Source organism: Onychomys torridus, chromosome 5 (assembly GCF_903995425.1).
Source record: "Onychomys torridus chromosome 5, mOncTor1.1, whole genome shotgun sequence".
In the NCBI taxonomy this organism is placed as follows: Eukaryota; Metazoa; Chordata; class Mammalia; order Rodentia; family Cricetidae; genus Onychomys; species Onychomys torridus.
The window spans coordinates 18,417,992-18,437,196 of NC_050447.1; the positions used below are offsets into that span (position 1 = coordinate 18,417,992).

Consider the following 19,205-nt stretch of genomic DNA (forward strand, 5'->3'; position numbering starts at 1 on the left):
ACACACACACACACACACACACACACACACACGTATGCACACCTGCACACATGTGCACCCAGATCTACCACATACATACTCAAGCTCCCCTCTCCCACAAGAACATTCAAGGTGAATATTTCTGTTTCATAAAGTGTAATTTCCCAATATGCTTTACAGTGATAGTTTTGTAGTTAAGTAGCTCTTTTTTTCCCAATAAAACATGAGGACAAATCAGCTGTGGGCTCTCTTGCCTGCAGTAAGTGGGTTTACTATTCCCACTCTTAACTTGAAAGCTCCTCTATGAGATACAGTCAGTACTTAGATCATGTGAAGGTTTTAGTGGCATTGCTGCTGACAGTTGTCCAGCTTTTACCCTTTGAGTAAGTCTTTGATGAATAATACTATACAGAGTATATAGTAGTTATATATAAAATATTATATATTATATAGCAAATATAGTTTATGTAGTTATTACTATTATGTATCATTTTGTATTGTATCAGTACTTTTCATATTTGCAATATAAATATACAACCTGAAGGGATAGATAGCTCAGTGGTTAAGAGTGCATACAGCTCTTGCAAAGGATCTGTTTCTAGCACCCACAAATGCCTTAACTCCAGCTCCAGGGGCTTCAGTGTCCACTTCTGAACTCCACAGGCACCTGGACTTATGTGAATATATCCATACACAGACACGCACACACATAAAATTACTAAAATTTTAAAGAATATAATGATAATGATATAGATAATATATAATAGTAATGATCACACTAGTTTTAAAACTGTATAAAACCATGTTAAAAATCTCAATTATTATTATTAATACTATGTAGTTATAGCAGTATTTTATATAATGCATTTGGATAATTGAAAATGTGAAGTCTAGATCTATGTTCCTTCCTGGAGTTTTTGGAAATCAGTTAACATTAACATTTTTTGAGCCTTCTTGTTGTCTGTAAAATGAAGTGGGAGGAGAAAGAGATGTCACATTTTTGGTGAATTGAGTAAAACAACATACAGGTGTCCAGTAAAGAGTTACTTCAAGTCAGGTAAGGTGATACATGCCCATAATCCCAGAATGTAAGTGGCAGGAAGAATGGGATTGGGAGGCTAGTGTGAGCTACTGAGGGAGAGACCTAGATTATAAAATCTCCAAGTTTTTAAATTGAGAAATTAACACATTATAAATCCAAGAACTTCTTAGTTTAGGGTGTGAAGGAACTAATTTCAAATACATTTAGAAGAGTTGTAATATCCCATTTAGGTTTTGAGTCACTGCTCTACATTTTTAATTTCATTAGGTACTTCCGTTCAGTCAACACTTGGGGCCAATGGAATGGTAGTAGACAACCAGCCTATAATGAAGAAAAGACGAGGAAGGAGGAAGAATGTAGAAGGAGTTGACATCCTCTTTTTGAACAGAAATAAGCCACCTAATCATGTAAGTAAAACTATTTTCAAATTATTTATCCTTAAGTCTGAAATTCGGTTCTAATAAGTATACAATTGCTATTTCATATTTTTAATAAAATAAATAATAGGGAAATTAGTTTCCCAGACTTTTAAATCAAATCTTAATAGAATTTAATGTTGACAAAGAGCCATAAAAAAATTAAGTTTAAAAGACTTGGCAAAGTTTTAGGCACTGCTTTCTTCTTCTTCTTCCAAAAAGAATGACTCTGTTGAATCTGGGAATGGTAGAGTACTTCTATGACCCCAGTATTCAATATGCAGAGGTAAGAGGATCTCTGCCAGTTTCAGGCCATCCTGGTGTGTCCAAGGTGAGGTCCAGGGCAGTTAGGAATGCATAAGAAGGCCTGGTGTGTGTGTGTGTGTGTGTGTGTGTGTGTGTGTGTGTGTGTGTGTGTGTGTGTGTGACAATTACTCTGATGAACCAAAAGTAGAATAATAAATAAAGCATGGAGATAAAAATGTTATTTGATGTTTTTCTGCAGTTTACTTTAGACTTAACCACCTCACAGATTTCCACAGGGATAAATCCAGCACTCTCCTATACTCAGCCTCAGAGAATTCCTGATACAGAAAATCCAGTTCCAGTTATTAATCTCAAAGATGGGACAAGGCTTGCAGGAGATGATGCACCGAAGAGAAAGGACCTGGACAGATGGCTTAAGGAGCACCCTGGTTATGTGGAAGACCTGGGAGCTTTTATCCCAGTAAGTCCATTTTCAAATCCTGCTATACTCTGTCTCTTTGATTCATCAAAGCTATAATGATGAAGTACAAATCCTCATCCATTTGTGCTAAATATGTGTTCTGCCTAATAGTTAGGAAAATTACCAGAAAGAAATAATTACCATCTTTCCTAAAATATAATTCTGTGTTGCTTTCCTTTCTGCATTCAATAAATATTTAATTATAAAAATCATTTCAGGCCAGATATGGTGGCACACACCTGTAGTACCAGTGCTCAAAAAGAATTTTAAGTTCAAATCTGCTCTTGTTTTAAAACAAACAAACAAAAAAACCCTTCTGATGTAAAGTACTTTATCACACCCAGTAAAGGTTGAAGTGGTATAAAACTTCTAACCGACTTATGAATTGTTGAAGCAGGACTTGATGGCATACACCTACCTGTAATCTCAGGATGTAGGAGTCAGAGGCAAGAAAGAAGGTCACCCCATTCAAGCACGCCCTTGGTTCAGAATGAGATCAGGGCCAGCCTGGGCTACGTGAGACCCTGCCTCAAAAACAAATAGATAAACAAATGGTCATAGCACAGAAGAAGTCTAAGGAGCTTCTCCTGGAATTTACTAGATGAGAAACTTATTAAAGGAATTGTAGGTGATGGAAAATAACAAGCTATTTCAGAGGAAACTGTTCCATTAGCACCAATGACCCCTCCAGGTATCAGGTGTCACTCTGGAGATTTTCTGTAGCCTTTAAGGAAGAGCTGGCAGAGGCTCACTGCAAGAGTCATACTTTCATATAGGACCATAATAGTGATCAGCACAGTGGCCTTAAGTCATTTTCAAATATAAAATTTGGAAAAAATGTAAAACTTAATTAAAATATTTAAAGTTTAAAATTTTCAGCTGACTAACTAGAGAATAAGAGCTTTTACGTCATGCAGAGCTAAGCTCCTGGGTCAGCTCACACTCACCATTCTGAATAGTGTGGAAGAGAGCCACAACTTCAGGGTGTTTCTTGGTATGTTTTAGAGAGTGCAGCTTCACGAAGGAAGACCCAAACAGAAAAGACATCGATGCCGCAACCCAAACAAACTGGATGTCAACAGTCTCACTGGAGAAGAACGTGTGCAGCTGATTAACAGAAGGAATGCAAGAAAGGTATCTATTTCTCTTGTTATCCTTTCACACCAATTCCTCATTTAAAGAAACTGATTGCATTATCATATCATTATTATTAACATACTAGAGAATGGGTTGGACCTAGCACATTTGTGGGAAAAGACATGCATGATAATTTGATGTAGTCTAATATCAAATCCCACATTATTGATGAAGCCAGTAAGTGAAATAAGCAAGCCAGTCTACAGATCTGGCCAAGAAGTGTTATTGCTTGTGGTTGTGCAATGTACAAGGACACTTCATCTCAGGCAGTGGTTCTTTTCAGGCATAATTTTATTCCCTCAGGGGATATTGGTTGCTGTCTGGACAGAGGTTTGGTAACCACACTCAACATGGTGGGGAAGGGGTGAGAAGGGGTGAGAAGGGAAAGAAGGCTGCTTTCCTCTACAAGGAAGAACTGAGGTACCAACAGGTCTTGGGCCAAAAGTTGAGAAATCTTACTCAAAGGTGGTACCCTTTACATTATTATAATAAATTTACTGTATTTTTATCAGTGTAATTTTATTTGTCTGATAGCTCAAGTTATTCTTGTTCTCTCAAGTAGGCATATTATATAACATGGAAATAAAATGTTTCAAAATGTACTTTATAGGTGAGTGGAACTTCTGTGCTTGGTGTGTGCTAACTGTTCACAAATTATTAATATTGAGCATTTTCTTTTTCTTGTTCAGATATTGTTATTAATATCAACTTTAGTAAGACTACCAAAGAATTATTTCTAGTGACTTTTTCACACATGTATATCATTGTACTGTGCTCATTCACCTCTGTAATACCCTTCCTGTATTACCCCCAACCCCATTTGTCTATTTCCTATCCCTAAATAGTCCCCTTCTGCTACATGAAGTGCTATCAAGAAAGTGGGGGTGAGCCGGGTCCTGATGGTGTAAGCCTTTTAATCCCAGCGCTCGGGAGGCAGAGCCGGGTAGATTTCTGTGAGTTCAAGGCCAGTTTGGTGTGTAGAGCAAGTTCCAAGACAGCCAAGGCTACACAGTGAAACCCTGTCAGAGAGAGAGAGAGAGAGAGAGAGAGAGAGAGAGAGAAAAGAAAAAATGTGGTGGGGGCAGGCAAGACAGGCTAGGTTGATAATTCAGTTGGTTGCTGGCTAAGTATGAGGATATGAGTTCAAACATATCCCACAACACCCACTTCAAAGTCAAGTATATCAGTTTGTCCTTGTAGTCCCAGGAGGACCCCAGGGATCACTATCCAGCCTAGCTGAATTGGTAAATTCCAGGTTCACTGAGAAAACTTGTCTCAAAAAATAAGATGGAAAATAATTGAGAAAGACATCTGAGGCTGACCTCTGGTCTCCACAGGCATGCGTACACAAACACAGAAATGTTTTTAAATCAACTAAAGCTAACTACTGTAATAAATAACCATAGAAAAGCAAATGTCAGAATTATATAGAAGAACTTATGAAGTTAAAAAGTGTAACAATGCAAATAGAATGAATTGAATAGACTAGAGGCAGTGGTCAGAGAAAAGCAGAAGTAAAGAAGAGTCTATTAAATAAAAGGCTAAACAAGCAGAAAACAAGAAAAGAATGGTTAGGAAGGAGGAAAAACAATGAGATATCGGGAAAAGGACTATATAGAAAAGATAAGATATTATCAACAAAGCCAGAGGAAGCTTAACAAGAGGAATCAAAATCAATAAGCCTGCTTTTAAAACTAAAATGAGGGGCTAGAGAGATGGTTCACAACAAGATGCATTGGCTTCTCTTGCAGAACTTGGCTTCCATTCCCAGCACCTACATAGTAACTCACAACCGTCTGAAACTCCAGTGCCAAGGAATCTGACCCCTGGTCTTTATGCAGGGACCAGGCACACATGCGCTGCACAGATACACACAGACAAAGCACTTATCCACGTAAAATAATTATTTTTTTAAAAAAAAACTCTAAATTGAAAATAAAAGTTGTAGGACAGGAGCCTGGCAGCAGCCTCAGAACAGTGTATTGGAGCAGCCTCTGTCCATCCTCTGGCGTCCAGGCTGGGTGGGAGCTTTGGTGAATCTAGAGACTTTTGTTTTCCTGGGCTTTCTATGATCTTAGCTTCTCAGTGTGTTTTTGTCTAGCCCTAGTCTGTCACAAACTTCCTCATGTGCTGTGGCTGACTGTCTCCGGGCTCCCCAACTCCTAATCTTGCCTTATTTTCAAGTCCCCTGAGTAGCTCGGTTCCACAGTGGTGTAGGAGTGTGGCCCTCTGTGATTTACAGAATCCCAAGTTAACTTCTCCCATGCTGACTTGTCATGCAGGAGTCCTGCCAAATTCCCCAATAGGTTTAAAGATGTGAAAACTCACTCTGTGGTTAGGACTGGCTGCCAGTCTTTTAAACTAGGACAGACTAGATTACCTTCTGAGAGATTTTTTGGTTCTTTCCACTGGGGAGCCGTGTGGAATTGTTCCTCTTTTACCCTGCTTAGCTTTGCAGTTTTTCTAGGTTTCCCAGCTGTTATGGGCTCTCTTTTGTACCTTCTGATGCTCTCCTCTTTGTCTCTTGAGTAGAGTCCAACCTCTACTTCCCTGACTTTCCTCAACCTTGGTATCATACAGGGGCTGCTTCTAATCCTATGAAGAGGTAGTTTTTTTAAACATTTACCTCATTTTTATTTATATATGCATGGTGGGATGTGACTGTACCTGCAGAGGACAAACAAAGGTGTTGGATCTTCTGGAGCTGGAGGTAGAGGTGTTATGAGCCTCCTGATAGGGGTGCTGAGAACCAAACTCAGGTTCTTCAGAAGAGCAGCAAGCATGCTTAACCACTGACCATTTCCCCAGCCCCAGATTAAGGTTTCTTAAAGCTTATTTCCGAACCAGATATGACTTAGTAAAATTCATTTTCTAACTGGGCGGTGGTGATGCACGCCTTTAATCCCAGCACTGGGGAGGCAGAGGCAGGTGGATCTCCATGAGTTCGAGGCCAGCCTGGGCTACAGAAAGAGTTCCAGGACAGCCACAGTGATCACACAGAGAAACCCTGTCTCAATAAACTTTAAAAAAAAAAAATCTTTTTCTATATTGATTTGTCTCTTTTTTCTTATAAATGATAGGTGAGTTGTGATGTCCTTTGTACATATAGCTATAATATGCTGGGGTTTATTATAAACACCAAGCAGTAACATAGGGGAGAAAACATGATGTCAGAATAAGGCTTTGCTCACAATCAGTTACTTCACCTTAGACATTTTACATTTCGGTTTCTGTTAAATGGCCTCACTGTTAAAATAACAATACATAAAAACATTTTCTCATGAAATTCCACATTAAAACAAAGCATTTAAAAAGTAACAGTTGCTTTGATGTTATTATTTATACAAGCACTACTGATTTCTCCAGTCTGCTTGATGTACTTTATTCACCTGCGGTGATGCATTGGTTTACTGTATGGTGATAAAACATCAACCAAAAGCAACTTGGGGAGAAAACCATTTATTTCATCTTAGATTTCCAAGTAACAGTTCATTACTGAAGGAAGTTGGGCAGGAACCAAAGCAGAGACCATGGAGGAACACTGCTCACTGGCTTGCTCCTCATGGCCTGCTCAGCCTGCTTTCTTATACAACCTAGGACCACCTTCCCAGGGTTGACACTGTCCACAGTGGGCTGGGTCCTCCCACATCAATCATTAATTAACAGACATGCCCACTAAGCCAAGCTGATGGAGGCATTTTCTCAGTTGAGGTCGCTTTTCCCAGATGACCTTGGCTTGTATCTGGTTGATATTAACCAGCATAGGCAGCATTATAGAGTGAAAACATAGATGTCTTAGAGAAAGAGTAAGGAAATGTTGCAGTAGCATTTCATGTATTTTCTGCTTGCAAAAGACAAAAAGATGTGTTTTGTTACATTTATGCCAAAAATACATATTACTGAATAAGGCATGGCATGATAGTATAAGCCTATAATCTAGCATTTAGAAAGCTTTGGGCAGGAGAATCGTGAGTTTAGGGCAACCTGAGTTACACAGAAAGTTTGAGGTTTGCGTGGTGTGATGGCTATTCTCGATTGTCAACTTGACCACATCTGGAATGAACTAAAACCCAAGCAGCTGAGTACATGTGTGAGAGATTTTTTTTCTTAATTAAATCATTTGAAGTGGGAAAGCCCACTTTTAATTTATATCTCTTGAGGTGGGAAGGTTCACCTTTAATATGGTCCCCACCTTCTGCTGGTAGCATATATATAGGACTTGGAAGAAGGAAGCTCTCTCTGTTTGCCTGCTTGCCCTCAACTTTTCACTGGTAAGTCCATTCTTTCACTGGCATTAGAGTCTACTTCTGCAGGATTCCAGTGTAAATTGAAGACTAAGACATCCAGCCTCATAGACTGAGCAGCTACTGGATTCTTGGGCTTTGTATTGGTAGACAGCCATTGTTGGACTAGCTGGACCTCGGCCTGTAAGCCATTCTAATAAATATGTGTGTGTGTGTGTGTGTGTGTGTGTGTGTGTGTGTGTGTGTGTGTGTGTACTCATTCTGTCAGTTCTCTTCTTCTAGATAGCCCTCACTAATACACCTGGACTACAGTATAATGAGACTCTCAATGAATAAAATTTCACATTACTGAATATTTTAATTTGTCTCAGCCAGTTTGGAGGTTTTGCTTATTTATTTGATTTTCTTTGAGGGGGGTTGTTGTTGATGATTTTGTCTTTGGAGATAGGGTCTCATATATCCCAGGTTGGCCTCAAAACTGACCATGTAATTGAAGATACCAAAATTATGATCATTTTGCCTCCACTTCCCAAGTCTTGAGGTGATAGGTGTGTGCCACCATACCTGGTAGCTTCTTAGCCAGTTTTAAGGAGAAGGAATGCCTTTTGTTTTGTTTTTTAATTTGTTAAGTTTAATACCAAATACTTGTGTGTACAAAGGTCAAAGGACAACATGCATATGTTAGTTCTTTTCTTCCTATGTAAGTCCTTGAGATTGAACTCGGGTCAGACTGGGCAGCAAGTGCCTTTTTCTGCTGGGCCATGTTGCTGGCAATAAATATTCCAAATGTTAATGCTATAAATTTCCTGGAATCCTGTTTGTTCCCTTGATTTTAGGGTTCTCTCTTGTCTTGACTCTAAGATAAGGGTTAGGTTGACGAATTACTTAAAAAAAAGAATCTTCTTAATAGATCTACTTAGTTGTAGGGGAGGAGGTTATGTTATGCTGTGTTATTTTTTGTTTTGTTTAAAACAGGGTCTCACTCTAGCTCAGGCTGACCTGGAACTCACTGTGTAGGCTGGACTGGCCTCAAACTTGGGGTATTCTTTCTGCATTAGCCTTCTGGAGATTGAATTCCAGGTTGTAAATCCACTTTGACCTAAAACTTAATGAAGAGCAGAGTGCATCAGAAATCAGAGACTGGAGACTATGAGGAAGTTTAGATGAGAATGCTTATTGGTATGAGTGATACACTGACTATAATAAATGAATGTACATCCTGCCAAGATAAAAATATATATTTATCAGTTGAGGGTATAGCTAGTGATAGAATGCTTATATAGCTTTCACAGGCCCTAATTCAGTCCCCAATATGACTCAAGATAAAAAGATATAATGCATATGTTTTCAGTGGGGTGTGGAAGAAGGAACTTCTCAAACAGCTTTTAGATGGCAAAGAGACATTAAATTGAAAGGTCAGAATCATTGATGTAAATATTACTAATTTGAATCTTGAATTTATCATATACAAAAGATACTTATAATTTAATAGCATATATTTAGTTAATATATATAACGAATAAATAAAAGCATGGAATTCTGAGACCTAGGTTTGACTCCTAACTCTTGACATTATTAGATGGCTTTATAAAGTTAACTATAACTGCTCTGATGCTCACGTCCTTTGTTTTGAAAGTAGAAATACTATCTCAAATACTATCCCAAAAAGATGTCTGAGAACTCAAGTAAATGCAATGATCTTAGCCCAGTATTTGGCATATTATTAAGCAAGATATTGTAAAACACTTAAATTGTCTTATTTTATCTTCATCAGACACTTGGAAGGAAATATTATTGTCACCCCTTTTTATAGATCACAAAAGAGACTTACTGGTTTACCTGAGTTCCCACAGCTGGTTAATCTGACTCCAAAAGGGGTACTTGAAGGTCGGCCAGACTGCCTGGTCTTGCCTTTTTTTTTTATAAGATTTATTTACTTACTTTGTATACAGTATTCTGCCTGCATGTGTCCCTGCAGGCCAGAAGAGGGCACCAGATCTCATTACAAGTGGTTGTGAGCCACCATGTGGTTGCTGGGAATTGAACTCAGGTCCTCTGGAAGAACAGTCAGTGCTCTTAACCACTGAGCTGTCTCTCCAGCTCCAGTTTTTTGTATGTTTTTTGTTGTTGTTGTTGTTGGCCAGAGCTGAGGACTGAACCCAGGGCTTTGTGCTTGCTAGGCAAGCGCTCTACCACTGAGCTAAATCCCCAACCCCCTGTCTTGCCTTTTAAGTGCGCCATAAATAGTAGGTCTTCATTCCTACTCCAGTTATTCCACTTAAAACATTTAAGATTTACATTATTTCTATTTCAGTTCATTCCTGTCACTGTGACAGATACTGTGACCAAAGGCAACTGAGGGGAGGAAGCATTTGATTTCCGGCTGTAGGTTTATCGTCAAGCGAAGTTGTGGCAGAAACCCAAGCAAGGACACGAAGGCAGGGCTGCTTGCTGTTCCACAGAGTCATCCTGGCCGAGGAGCCCCAGGAGGAGCCGTGGAGGGTGCTTCTGACGCTTCAGTCCCTGCTCACTAACTTACTTGAAGGCTTGTGCTCAGCTAGCTTTTTATACAGTTCTGGACCGCCTGTGTAGGGAATGGCGCCATGGACAGTGGGATGGACCCTCCTGCATTAACTAGCAATCAAGACAATCCTCCATGGACATGCCCATAAGCCAATCTGACCTAGGCAGTTCTTCAGGAGAGATTTTCTTTGTCAGTAGTTCTAGATTGTATCTACCAAGTTGACAGTTCAAGATAACCAGAGGACAAAAGCTAATGTGTTTATATAGTATTTCAGTCGTCTGTGTAGATTGGAGTGTTCCTTTCTTATGTAATTACACAGATTGTTGAAGGGTGTTCAAAAATACATATTTTAAAGAAATTCTATATCAAATCAAATAAATAACTTCACACTTAATAGTGTTAACTGTCTAACTATCTCTGTCTGTTTGTTTACAGGTTGGAGGTGCATTTGCTCCCCCTTTGAAAGATTTATGTAGATTCTTGAAAGAAAATTCAGAATATGGAGTAGCTCCTGAATGGGGAGATGTTGTTAAGCAGTCTGTGAGTATCTTACAAATACGCCATTTTAGAGATTAGAGCCACTTGATTATGTCTCAGGTTAAACATCCTTTTCAGAATAAGAATTTGATGAACATGTGGTAATAGCTTTCAGTTCACAGTTTTCATTTTTCAAAATGTGTAATTGATAATAGGGTAGAATGTAGAACCAGAGATCCCCCCCCCATACACACTTTTTTTAAAAATTGCAAACATTATTTGGATTGTGCCACAAAGAATAATCAAGTAGGTATGCAAAAAAAAATTATATAATAATATTCATCGTGGACAAGATCTCTGTAGGTAATCCAGACTGGCTTTTTTTTTTTTTTTTTAAGATTTATTTATTTATTATATATACAGTGTTCTGCCTGCATGTATGTCTGCAGGCCAGAAGAGGGCCCCAGATCTTATTACAGATGGTTGTAAGCCACCATGTGGTTGCTGGGAATTGAATTCAGGACCTCTGGTAGAGCAGTCAGTGCTCTTAACCACTGAGCCATCTCTCCAGCCCCCCAGACTGGCTTTGAACTACAGTTCTGCCTCAGCTTTCTGAGTACTGGGATTACAGATATGTGCAACATCCTGGATTCATTGTGGCATAACGGTAAAACAATGGATAAGCCTGGGCAATGGTGGTGCATGCCTTTAATCCCAGCACTCAGGAGGTAGGGACAGATGGATCTCTGTGAATTCAAGGCCAGCCTGGTTTACAGACAAGTTCCAAGACAGGCTCCAAAGCTACACAGAGAAACCCTGTCTCAAAAAACAAACAAACAAAAAATGGATAATAAACCAATGGGCTATGTATATATTGGAATTCTATGCAACTACTTAAAAATTGTGATTTAGAAGAATGTCTGAGCTGGGAGGTGGTGGCACACGCCTTTAATCCCAGTGCTCTTTAGGCAGAGGCAGAGACAGGTGGATCTTTATGAGTTCAAGCCAGCCTGGTCTACAGAGTGAGTTCCAGGATAGCCAAGGCTACATAGAAAAACCTTAGCTCAAAAATAACTTAAAAAAAAAAAAAAGTCTAGTGCTGAGAGAGAAAATATTGAAATATTAACAATATACTAAGTGTCTTAATAGTTAAGATCTTGGGCTATTAAAGCCTAACTGAGTTATTTTTATAGATGTTCAAGTAGAAAAGTAAGCTATGAAACTAAATTCAGTGTAACTATGTTTTTGGTTTGGAAAGGAGTAGGGAGAGTCCTAAGTCTGAAAGCAAATGTGCATTGTACACTCTCAATGTTAGCCGCACTGTGGCTGTGTGGTGGGAGAAACATGGTTTTGTTCTCTTCGTATTTATTATTGTATGTTCTGCAGTGAGCCATGTTTTTTGTTGTTTTGTTTTGTTTTGTTTTGTTTTTTGAGACAGGGTGTCTCTGTGTAGCTTTGTACCTTTCCTGGATCTCACTCTGTAGTCCATGCTGGCTACTCACAAAGATCCGCCTGGCTCTGCCTCCCGAGTGCCACGATTAAAGGCGTGTGCCACCACTGCCCAGCTCCATAATGCTTTTAAAGATCAAACAAAGTTGACCAATTAAACCAACAAGAAGTAGTCCCAAAGATCTCTCCATAACCTGCTGCCTCCATTTGTACCCCCACAGACTGGCCACTAAGCACGTGGCTCACAGTGTGCTGGGTCTAAAATACTCACTTTGGGGGAATGTGGAAGCTTAGTTTAGAAATGATAAAACATATCTCAACTTTTATACATGAAGTAAAAATATTTATGCCGTGTTTTATTTCATTGGCCTACATTATAAAAATTTATTTGGCCACTAGAAAATTTAACTACCTATGTGACTTGCATTGCATTTCTGCTGGACAGTGCTGTTGTGGAGGTTATAAAATAAAACTTGGAAGAGTTTTGTATCCTAGGAAATCATAGGATAATTACATGAAAGCAACACCGATGGCCATTTGTCCTGTACTTGGACACTGTCTTTCAGCAGGGGCCACTACTGTTCGCATCTTTCTTCCTTCTTTTTTTTTTAACTGCTCATCATCAATATGTGGTTATACATCAAATATAGAACAAGCTCTTTTGAATATAATATAAGTTCATGATGCCTCCTGCCTATCAAACATTTACAAGTGATAGATGTATACACAGTCATTGAAGCCCCCATAGTATCCAGACAATAATGAATAATAATGCCTTTTCCCTTTGATCTACCTTTTGTGTCTTAGCTGTGTTTACCTTAATCCTAGAGTGACCGTCAGAATTGGTTTGAAGCTTCTCAATTTAACCCTAACCCTTTGCTTATTTCCCCTGTGCTTCCTGTATTGCTTTCTCAGATCCCAAAGACCTGGACAGGTGCTCATGTGCACCAAGAAAGGGCTATGAAAAATGCTTGATAACATTTCTTTGGTTCTTACATTTTCTGTCCTACAAACTTAAGCTTTACCGTATAAAGAAAAGTAAATGCCTCTTTCTAATGATTTAAAAAATGGGGCGAGGGGATAGCTGATTGAAGCCACAACTTAAAGTTGTGTCTTTCATAATTATTTCATATCAATACAGAATAAGTTTATGAATACTACCTCTTAATAGGCTATTTGATAAGCTGGCTTTATCTTCTTGTAGCTGTTATTAATGAGTATGTGTTTTCTCTAGGGGTTTCTTCCAGAAAGTATGTATGACCGTATCCTCACTGGTCCTGTTGTGAGAGAGGAAGTAAGCAGGCGGGGGAGAAGGCCTAAAAGTGGAATTGCCAAGGCTCCAGCAGCAGCCCCTGCCCCAGCCAGCAGTGTGCCAGGCAATCCTTTGTCGGCCAATGGATTACTTCCAGGGGTGGACCTCACAGCTCTCCAGGCCTTACAACAAAATCTGCAGAGCCTGCAGTCACTGCAAGTGACTGCAGGCTTAATGGGCATGCCTGCTGGTCTTTCTTCTGGAGGAGAAACTAAAAACATGGCTGCTATGTTCCCCATGCTACTGTCAGGAATGGCTGGATTACCAAATCTGCTGGGCATGGGAGGACTCCTGTCAAAGACTGCAGAATCTGGGGCCGAAGAAAAAAAAGGAAATGACTCTAAGGAGCTAGAAGGAAAAAAAGAAAGGACAGAGAGCCAAAGTTCAGAGAATGGAGGAGAAAGCTGTGTATCAGGTTCTCCTTCAACTTCCTCCACGGCTGCATTGAGTCCAGCTGCAGCTGCCAAGCCCATAGCTCTTAACCCACTATTGCTGTCTAACATACTTTACCCAGGGATGCTGCTCACTCCAGGCCTTAATCTTCATATTCCAACCTTGTCTCAGTCCAATACTTTTGATACACAGAAAAGCAAAATTAGTGACTTAAGTTCATCCAAGTCGGTAGAAATAAAGGAAGAAGACTCCAGAGTTAGAGATCAGGAAGAGAAAGGGGAAACTGAGCCCAGTCCTCTCAATGAAAACAGCACAGATGAGGGTTCAGAGAAAGCTTCTTCCGGGTCTGATAGCACATCATCATCATCTGAGGATTCAGACTCAAGCAATGAAGATTGATTGGGGACTCTGCACTTCATCCTAAACTGATTTTACCTTTTCTTTAATTACTAACTGTAAATATCCCGGTGTTGAGTGCATTAATAACTTACTTACAGAACATTTCAGTTGTTTGTTTAGAAGTGCAAACTGCTTTCAGAGACGTTTTGCATGTCCTGTTTCTTAAGACCCATAAGTTTCTGAACTCGGATGTACTATCAGATACATACACATATAAAGTTACAACAAAAGGCATTATAATTTTGTTGGGGGTTAATTTTATGAAAGTAATGCTCAATAAGAGTTGTATATTTAATATATTTGCAGTGAACACAGAATACTTTATGCATATTACTGATTTAATTTGAATATAGTTTTACAGCCTCCTTGACACCTATAATTTACAGATCAAAACTCAGCAATAATTTGGGCAGCTAATGAATGTCATGAAAGCTGTAGACTCCACATCACCATCCATTGCTTTAATTACATAGAAATGCTCTAGTGTTGTGATGCACTGCTGATGTTTCCAATTCAGGTACAAGTATGTTTTAAAGAAGAAATAAGTTTCCCAATCAGCCAGTTTATCTGGCTACCTGTTACCTCAGCTGAGTTAGTTTAGGAAGTTTACATTCGTTTCTAATTCTGTACTTGTTTTCAGGGGTTTTTAAACACATCCTATATATATCATGTCAATCTGGCAAGGAATATGACTTTCATTTTACTGTGCTTAACTCAGAATTCGGTAAAAATGAAGTCATAAAATAATCTTGTGTCATATGGCTTTGGCACCCTGTACACATACATTAAAACTTTTCGAAGTTTGGCCTCCTATTACAATAATTATGTCTCAGATGAATAATGTCTTGTTTCCAGGGTTCAGAAAGGCAAACTCATGAAACACCACTGAGAACTTTCAATAGAGCACCCTTCATGTACAAGAAAGTGTTTGTTTGCTTTATTCGTATAGGTTTCTGTTTGTGTCTTATGTCCTGGAAATATTCCAAAATAGCAGGTCATAGTAGTCAAGTAATATGCAGATAGTTTGAATTAATTGAGTTTCTAGGAGTAAGAAGACAGCATGTTACCCAGAATCAGTGTTGGGCTATCAGTTTATAATAAATGCTGAGCTGCTCACTTTGAAAATGCACTTTGACTAATCTCAAAAAGATGTACAAACTATACCTATGAAGTCCAAGGCTTCTGTTCTGTTTCTTACAATCCTTTATCATGTACAATTTGTCTGGTATTTGATTTGTGATATCATTTCTCCTGCTAAAGCTGCTATCATTCTGACATGGTAGAGGTCCAAGGTTTACCTTTATAAACATCAGAAACAATTAGAATGGACTTAGACATTCTAAGGAGAGATAAATATTAGCATTTGCCTGGTGTCTAAGTAAATCATGGTAAGGTTTGCAAGGTGGCAAATTTCAGAGGAGTACCCCAGTTCTCTCCTATAGGAAAACTGACTTCCAGTGTGTTTTAATAGAGCTGTTGTTTATCATGGACTAAGTGATTGTACTGGGTTTCCCAAGACCTTTACCAGTAAATTATGTTTCTGTATGTAAAAATGTAACCCATTATTAGACAATGTTATATGTATTTACCAAATTATGTAAGTTCCATTGGGATTGTATTATTAATTTTGTATTTTCTCAAAATAGTCCTTTGAATTGATAGTTCTTTCTGCAATGTTTTAGCAATAGTCACTGTAATGCCCATCCAGGAGCAGTGGGTAGTAATTCTTCATCATGAAAATGATATAGTGCATATTCAGTGTGTTCCCTTTGCAGTATTGCACTTTTGTTTAACTAGAACACACCTGTGAGATAGCCAAAGTTTTTCAGACAGTTACCTTGGTTTGCCAGTGGAGTGTTTCAGCACCACCCATCTCCCCTCCTTCCTCTAGGTCTACCCATATGATCTTTATTCCTGTCATTCCCAATTCAAAGAAAAAATGGGGTTAAAAAACTTAGATCTTTCATTAAAATCTAATTTATAGCAAAATCTATGAGATAAAGTATTTTCCTAATTGTGGTCTAATAAGTTTGGGTAACATCCTAGTGATTCTCTTTCTATATGTAATAAGGCAGTTACAGTTTTCAAAGCATTAAGACTAGTATTAACTTTAAACATTCTCTTGGGTTTCAAGTTTCTTTGTAGATTGATTGGGGGAAAGTTGTCCAGGTGCCAGCTAAGACAAACATGCAGATATGGAAATGGAAAGTTAAGGGTTATAAGAAGAGTCGATGGAATTACATTAATACTAAAGCTGCAGTTGAAAGGATATCCCAGTATGTGTTGGTAGTTACTGAAAAAATTATAGCTGGTGTTGCCTTGTATTTTAGCCCTTGTTTCAGGTTTCATGATTCAAGTCTTAGTCCAATTTTTCTTTTGGACATTTGCAATATTTACCAGTTGTGTTTTGTGTAGTCTAAATTTGCTTTCCGTAGTTGAGCAAACGTCTTAAAAAGTCATTTGTAATTTATTAAATTACTTTCTATGATGTTCTATAGAGCAAATGGAAGTTTAATTATTTTTTATTAAACATATTCTTTGACTACCCATGATGTCAGCCTCCATACATGACAGTAATTTTTCACTTAAGTTCTATATATAATTTATCTCACCATGTTATAAATCTTTGAAAATACTTTAGAAGAAATGTATACTTTGGCAGAAATGCTTTTGATTTGTATATTTTTATTAGGCCTTTGTCACCCAGGCTGGCCTCAAACTTAGTGTTCAATGATGTACACAGGTTTGGAATTTTAGCATCTTAAATGTCAGATTTTCATTTTCAGTTCATTGATATTGATGTCTGCGTAAAAAGGAAATAGCTCTTGGGTTGGGGATTTAGCACAGTGGTAGAGTGTTTGCCTAGCAAACGCAAGGCCCTGGGTTCGATCCTCAGCTCAAAAAAAAAAAGGAAATAGCTCTTTAGGAGCCTTAAGTGTGAAAGCCCATGTCTAGATAGCAACTTCCACACTACACCAAACTTGTGTTTTCTTTTTTTCCCCCTTGCATCCCTAAAACTTCCAAAGGGACTAGAAGGACAAACCTCACCTCTTTCTCCACCCACCCCCAGGGGTTTCTCTGTGTAGCTGTTCTGGAACTCACTCTGTAAACCAGGCTGGCCTTGAACTCACAGAGATCCGCCTGCCTCCATCTCCTGAGTGCTGGGATTAAAGGCGTGCGCCACCACTGACCCACTAATCTCGCCTCTTAAAGGAGTTCATTTTGGGAATCAATAATTAGCCCTTGGACATAAGAATTTTTTCTGACTTCATGCCAGTTTTGGCAGTGTGTTGGAAACATTTAACAAACAGCTTCTCTCATTGTGGAGGGTCTTGTGCCTTCATTACCCTGAACACCTAGAGCTGTACTAACTTTGTATTCCATAGCACAGAACACATAAGCCAGCTACTTCATTTAGTTTTCACCCAGAGGAGCAGTCACTACATGGCTGCAGGCACAGTTGTGGCTGAGATGGGTGCTTTTAAGAAAACACATATTGTGTGTATATGTATATGAAGTGACGTATTTCAGATTTTGTGAAGAAAAGGTAATTGTGATTAGATAGCAGTAATACTGGTTTAGGGTGTCCTTTTGAGAAGAGGATATGACAAAGACAGCCATGGAAGATGGCCCCTCTGAGAGGCCGTGGTGGGGGTGATTTAGCGACTACTAGCCAAAGAACACCCACTGGGACCACAGCTAGGAACCAGAAGAGGTGAGGAGCAGTTAGGACACATTGCCAGCACCTTGAGGCAATTTTGCTTCCAGCCTCAACCATGAAGAGTGAATTTCTCTGAAGACTTCCACTTTGTTACTAGTTAGCCTCCATGGAGCTGTGGGTTGCAGTCTGGTTACCCTTTGCTTTACATCTAGTATCCGCTTATAAGTAAGTACATACCATATGTGTCCTTCTGAGTCTGGGTTACCTCAGGATGATATTTTCTAGTTGTATCCATTTGCCTGCAAACCTCATAATGTCATTGTTTTTCTCTGCTGAGTAACTCCATTGTGTATATATACCACATTTTCTTTATCCATTCTTCAGGTGAGGGGCATCTAGGTTGTTTCCAGGTTCTGGCTATTACAAATAATGCTGCTGTGAACATAGTTGAGCATGTGTCCTTGTGGTACAATTGAGCATTCCTTGGGTATATGCCCAAGAGTGGTATAGCTGGGTCTTGAGGAAGAATGATTCCCAATTTTCTGAGAAACTGTCATGCTGATTTCCAAAGTGTCTGTACAAGTTTGCATTCCCACCAACAGTGTAGGAATGTCCCCCTTGCTCCACAGGAAGGATGCATGGATTGCCCAGTGATGGAGAAATGAATGAGATCTACATGAGCAAACTGGGGGTGAAAAGTGGGTAATGGAGGGCAAGGGATGGAGAATGAGAGCTTAGGGGAGCGGGAGGTTTGAGCTGGAACGGGAATAGAGTGGGAGGGCAAAGAAAAAGATACCATGATAAATAAAGAAACCATGGGAATAGGGAGAAGCCGAGTGCTAGGGAGGTTCCCAGGAATCCACAAGGATGACCCCACCTTAGACTACTGGCAATATTGGAGAGGGTGCCTGAGCTGGCATACTGTGGTGATCGGATGGCTGAATACCCTGTCATCATAGAACTCTCATCCAGTTACTGATGGAAGCAGATGCAGAGATCCATGGCCAGGTCCCAGGCAGAGCTCCAGGAGCCCAATTGATGAGAGGAGGGATTCTGTGAGGAAGAGATATCAAGACCATGATTGGAAAAAGTACAGAGACAATGAGCGAGACAGTTGATTAGCTTGAACTGTTTAGGGGGCCCCCAGGCAGTGGGATCTGGACCTGTCTCTAGTGCATGACCCAGCTTTTTGGAACCTAGTGCCTATGGTGAGACTTTGTGCAGCTTTGTTGCAGGGAAGAGGGGCTTCAACCTGCCTCAACTGAATGTATCAGGCTCTGCTGACTCTCCATGGGAAACCTTGCCTTGGAGGAGGTGGGAATGGGGGATTGGGTTTGGGGGGGGAGGCTCAGGGGTGGGAGGTGGGAGGACCAGGGAATCTGGTTGGTATGTAAAATGAATAGAAAATCCTTAATAATAATAATAACAATAATAATATATACATA

The 19,205-nt window shown here is 39.4% G+C and overlaps 1 protein-coding gene across 11 annotated transcripts in view; it reads left to right on the forward strand.

Annotated features, from left to right (window-relative positions):
* Positions 1–16,651, forward strand: part of Chd9 (chromodomain helicase DNA binding protein 9) — a 185,841-nt gene extending 169,190 nt beyond the window's left edge. For 9 of the 11 annotated variants that reach the window (XM_036188234.1, XM_036188233.1, XM_036188237.1 and 6 more), the window contains 5 exons: positions 1,289–1,428; positions 1,943–2,164; positions 3,170–3,298; positions 10,505–10,609; positions 13,230–16,651. In XM_036188234.1, the coding sequence (XP_036044127.1) occupies positions 1,289–1,428; positions 1,943–2,164; positions 3,170–3,298; positions 10,505–10,609; positions 13,230–14,099 (1,466 nt within the window). In that variant the 3' untranslated portion in view covers positions 14,100–16,651. The remainder of the gene's footprint in view (positions 1–1,288; positions 1,429–1,942; positions 2,165–3,169; positions 3,299–10,504; positions 10,610–13,229) is intronic. The other 2 variants (XM_036188236.1, XM_036188239.1) reach the window with 1 other exon arrangement.
* The last annotated feature ends 2,554 nt before the right edge of the window (positions 16,652–19,205 follow it).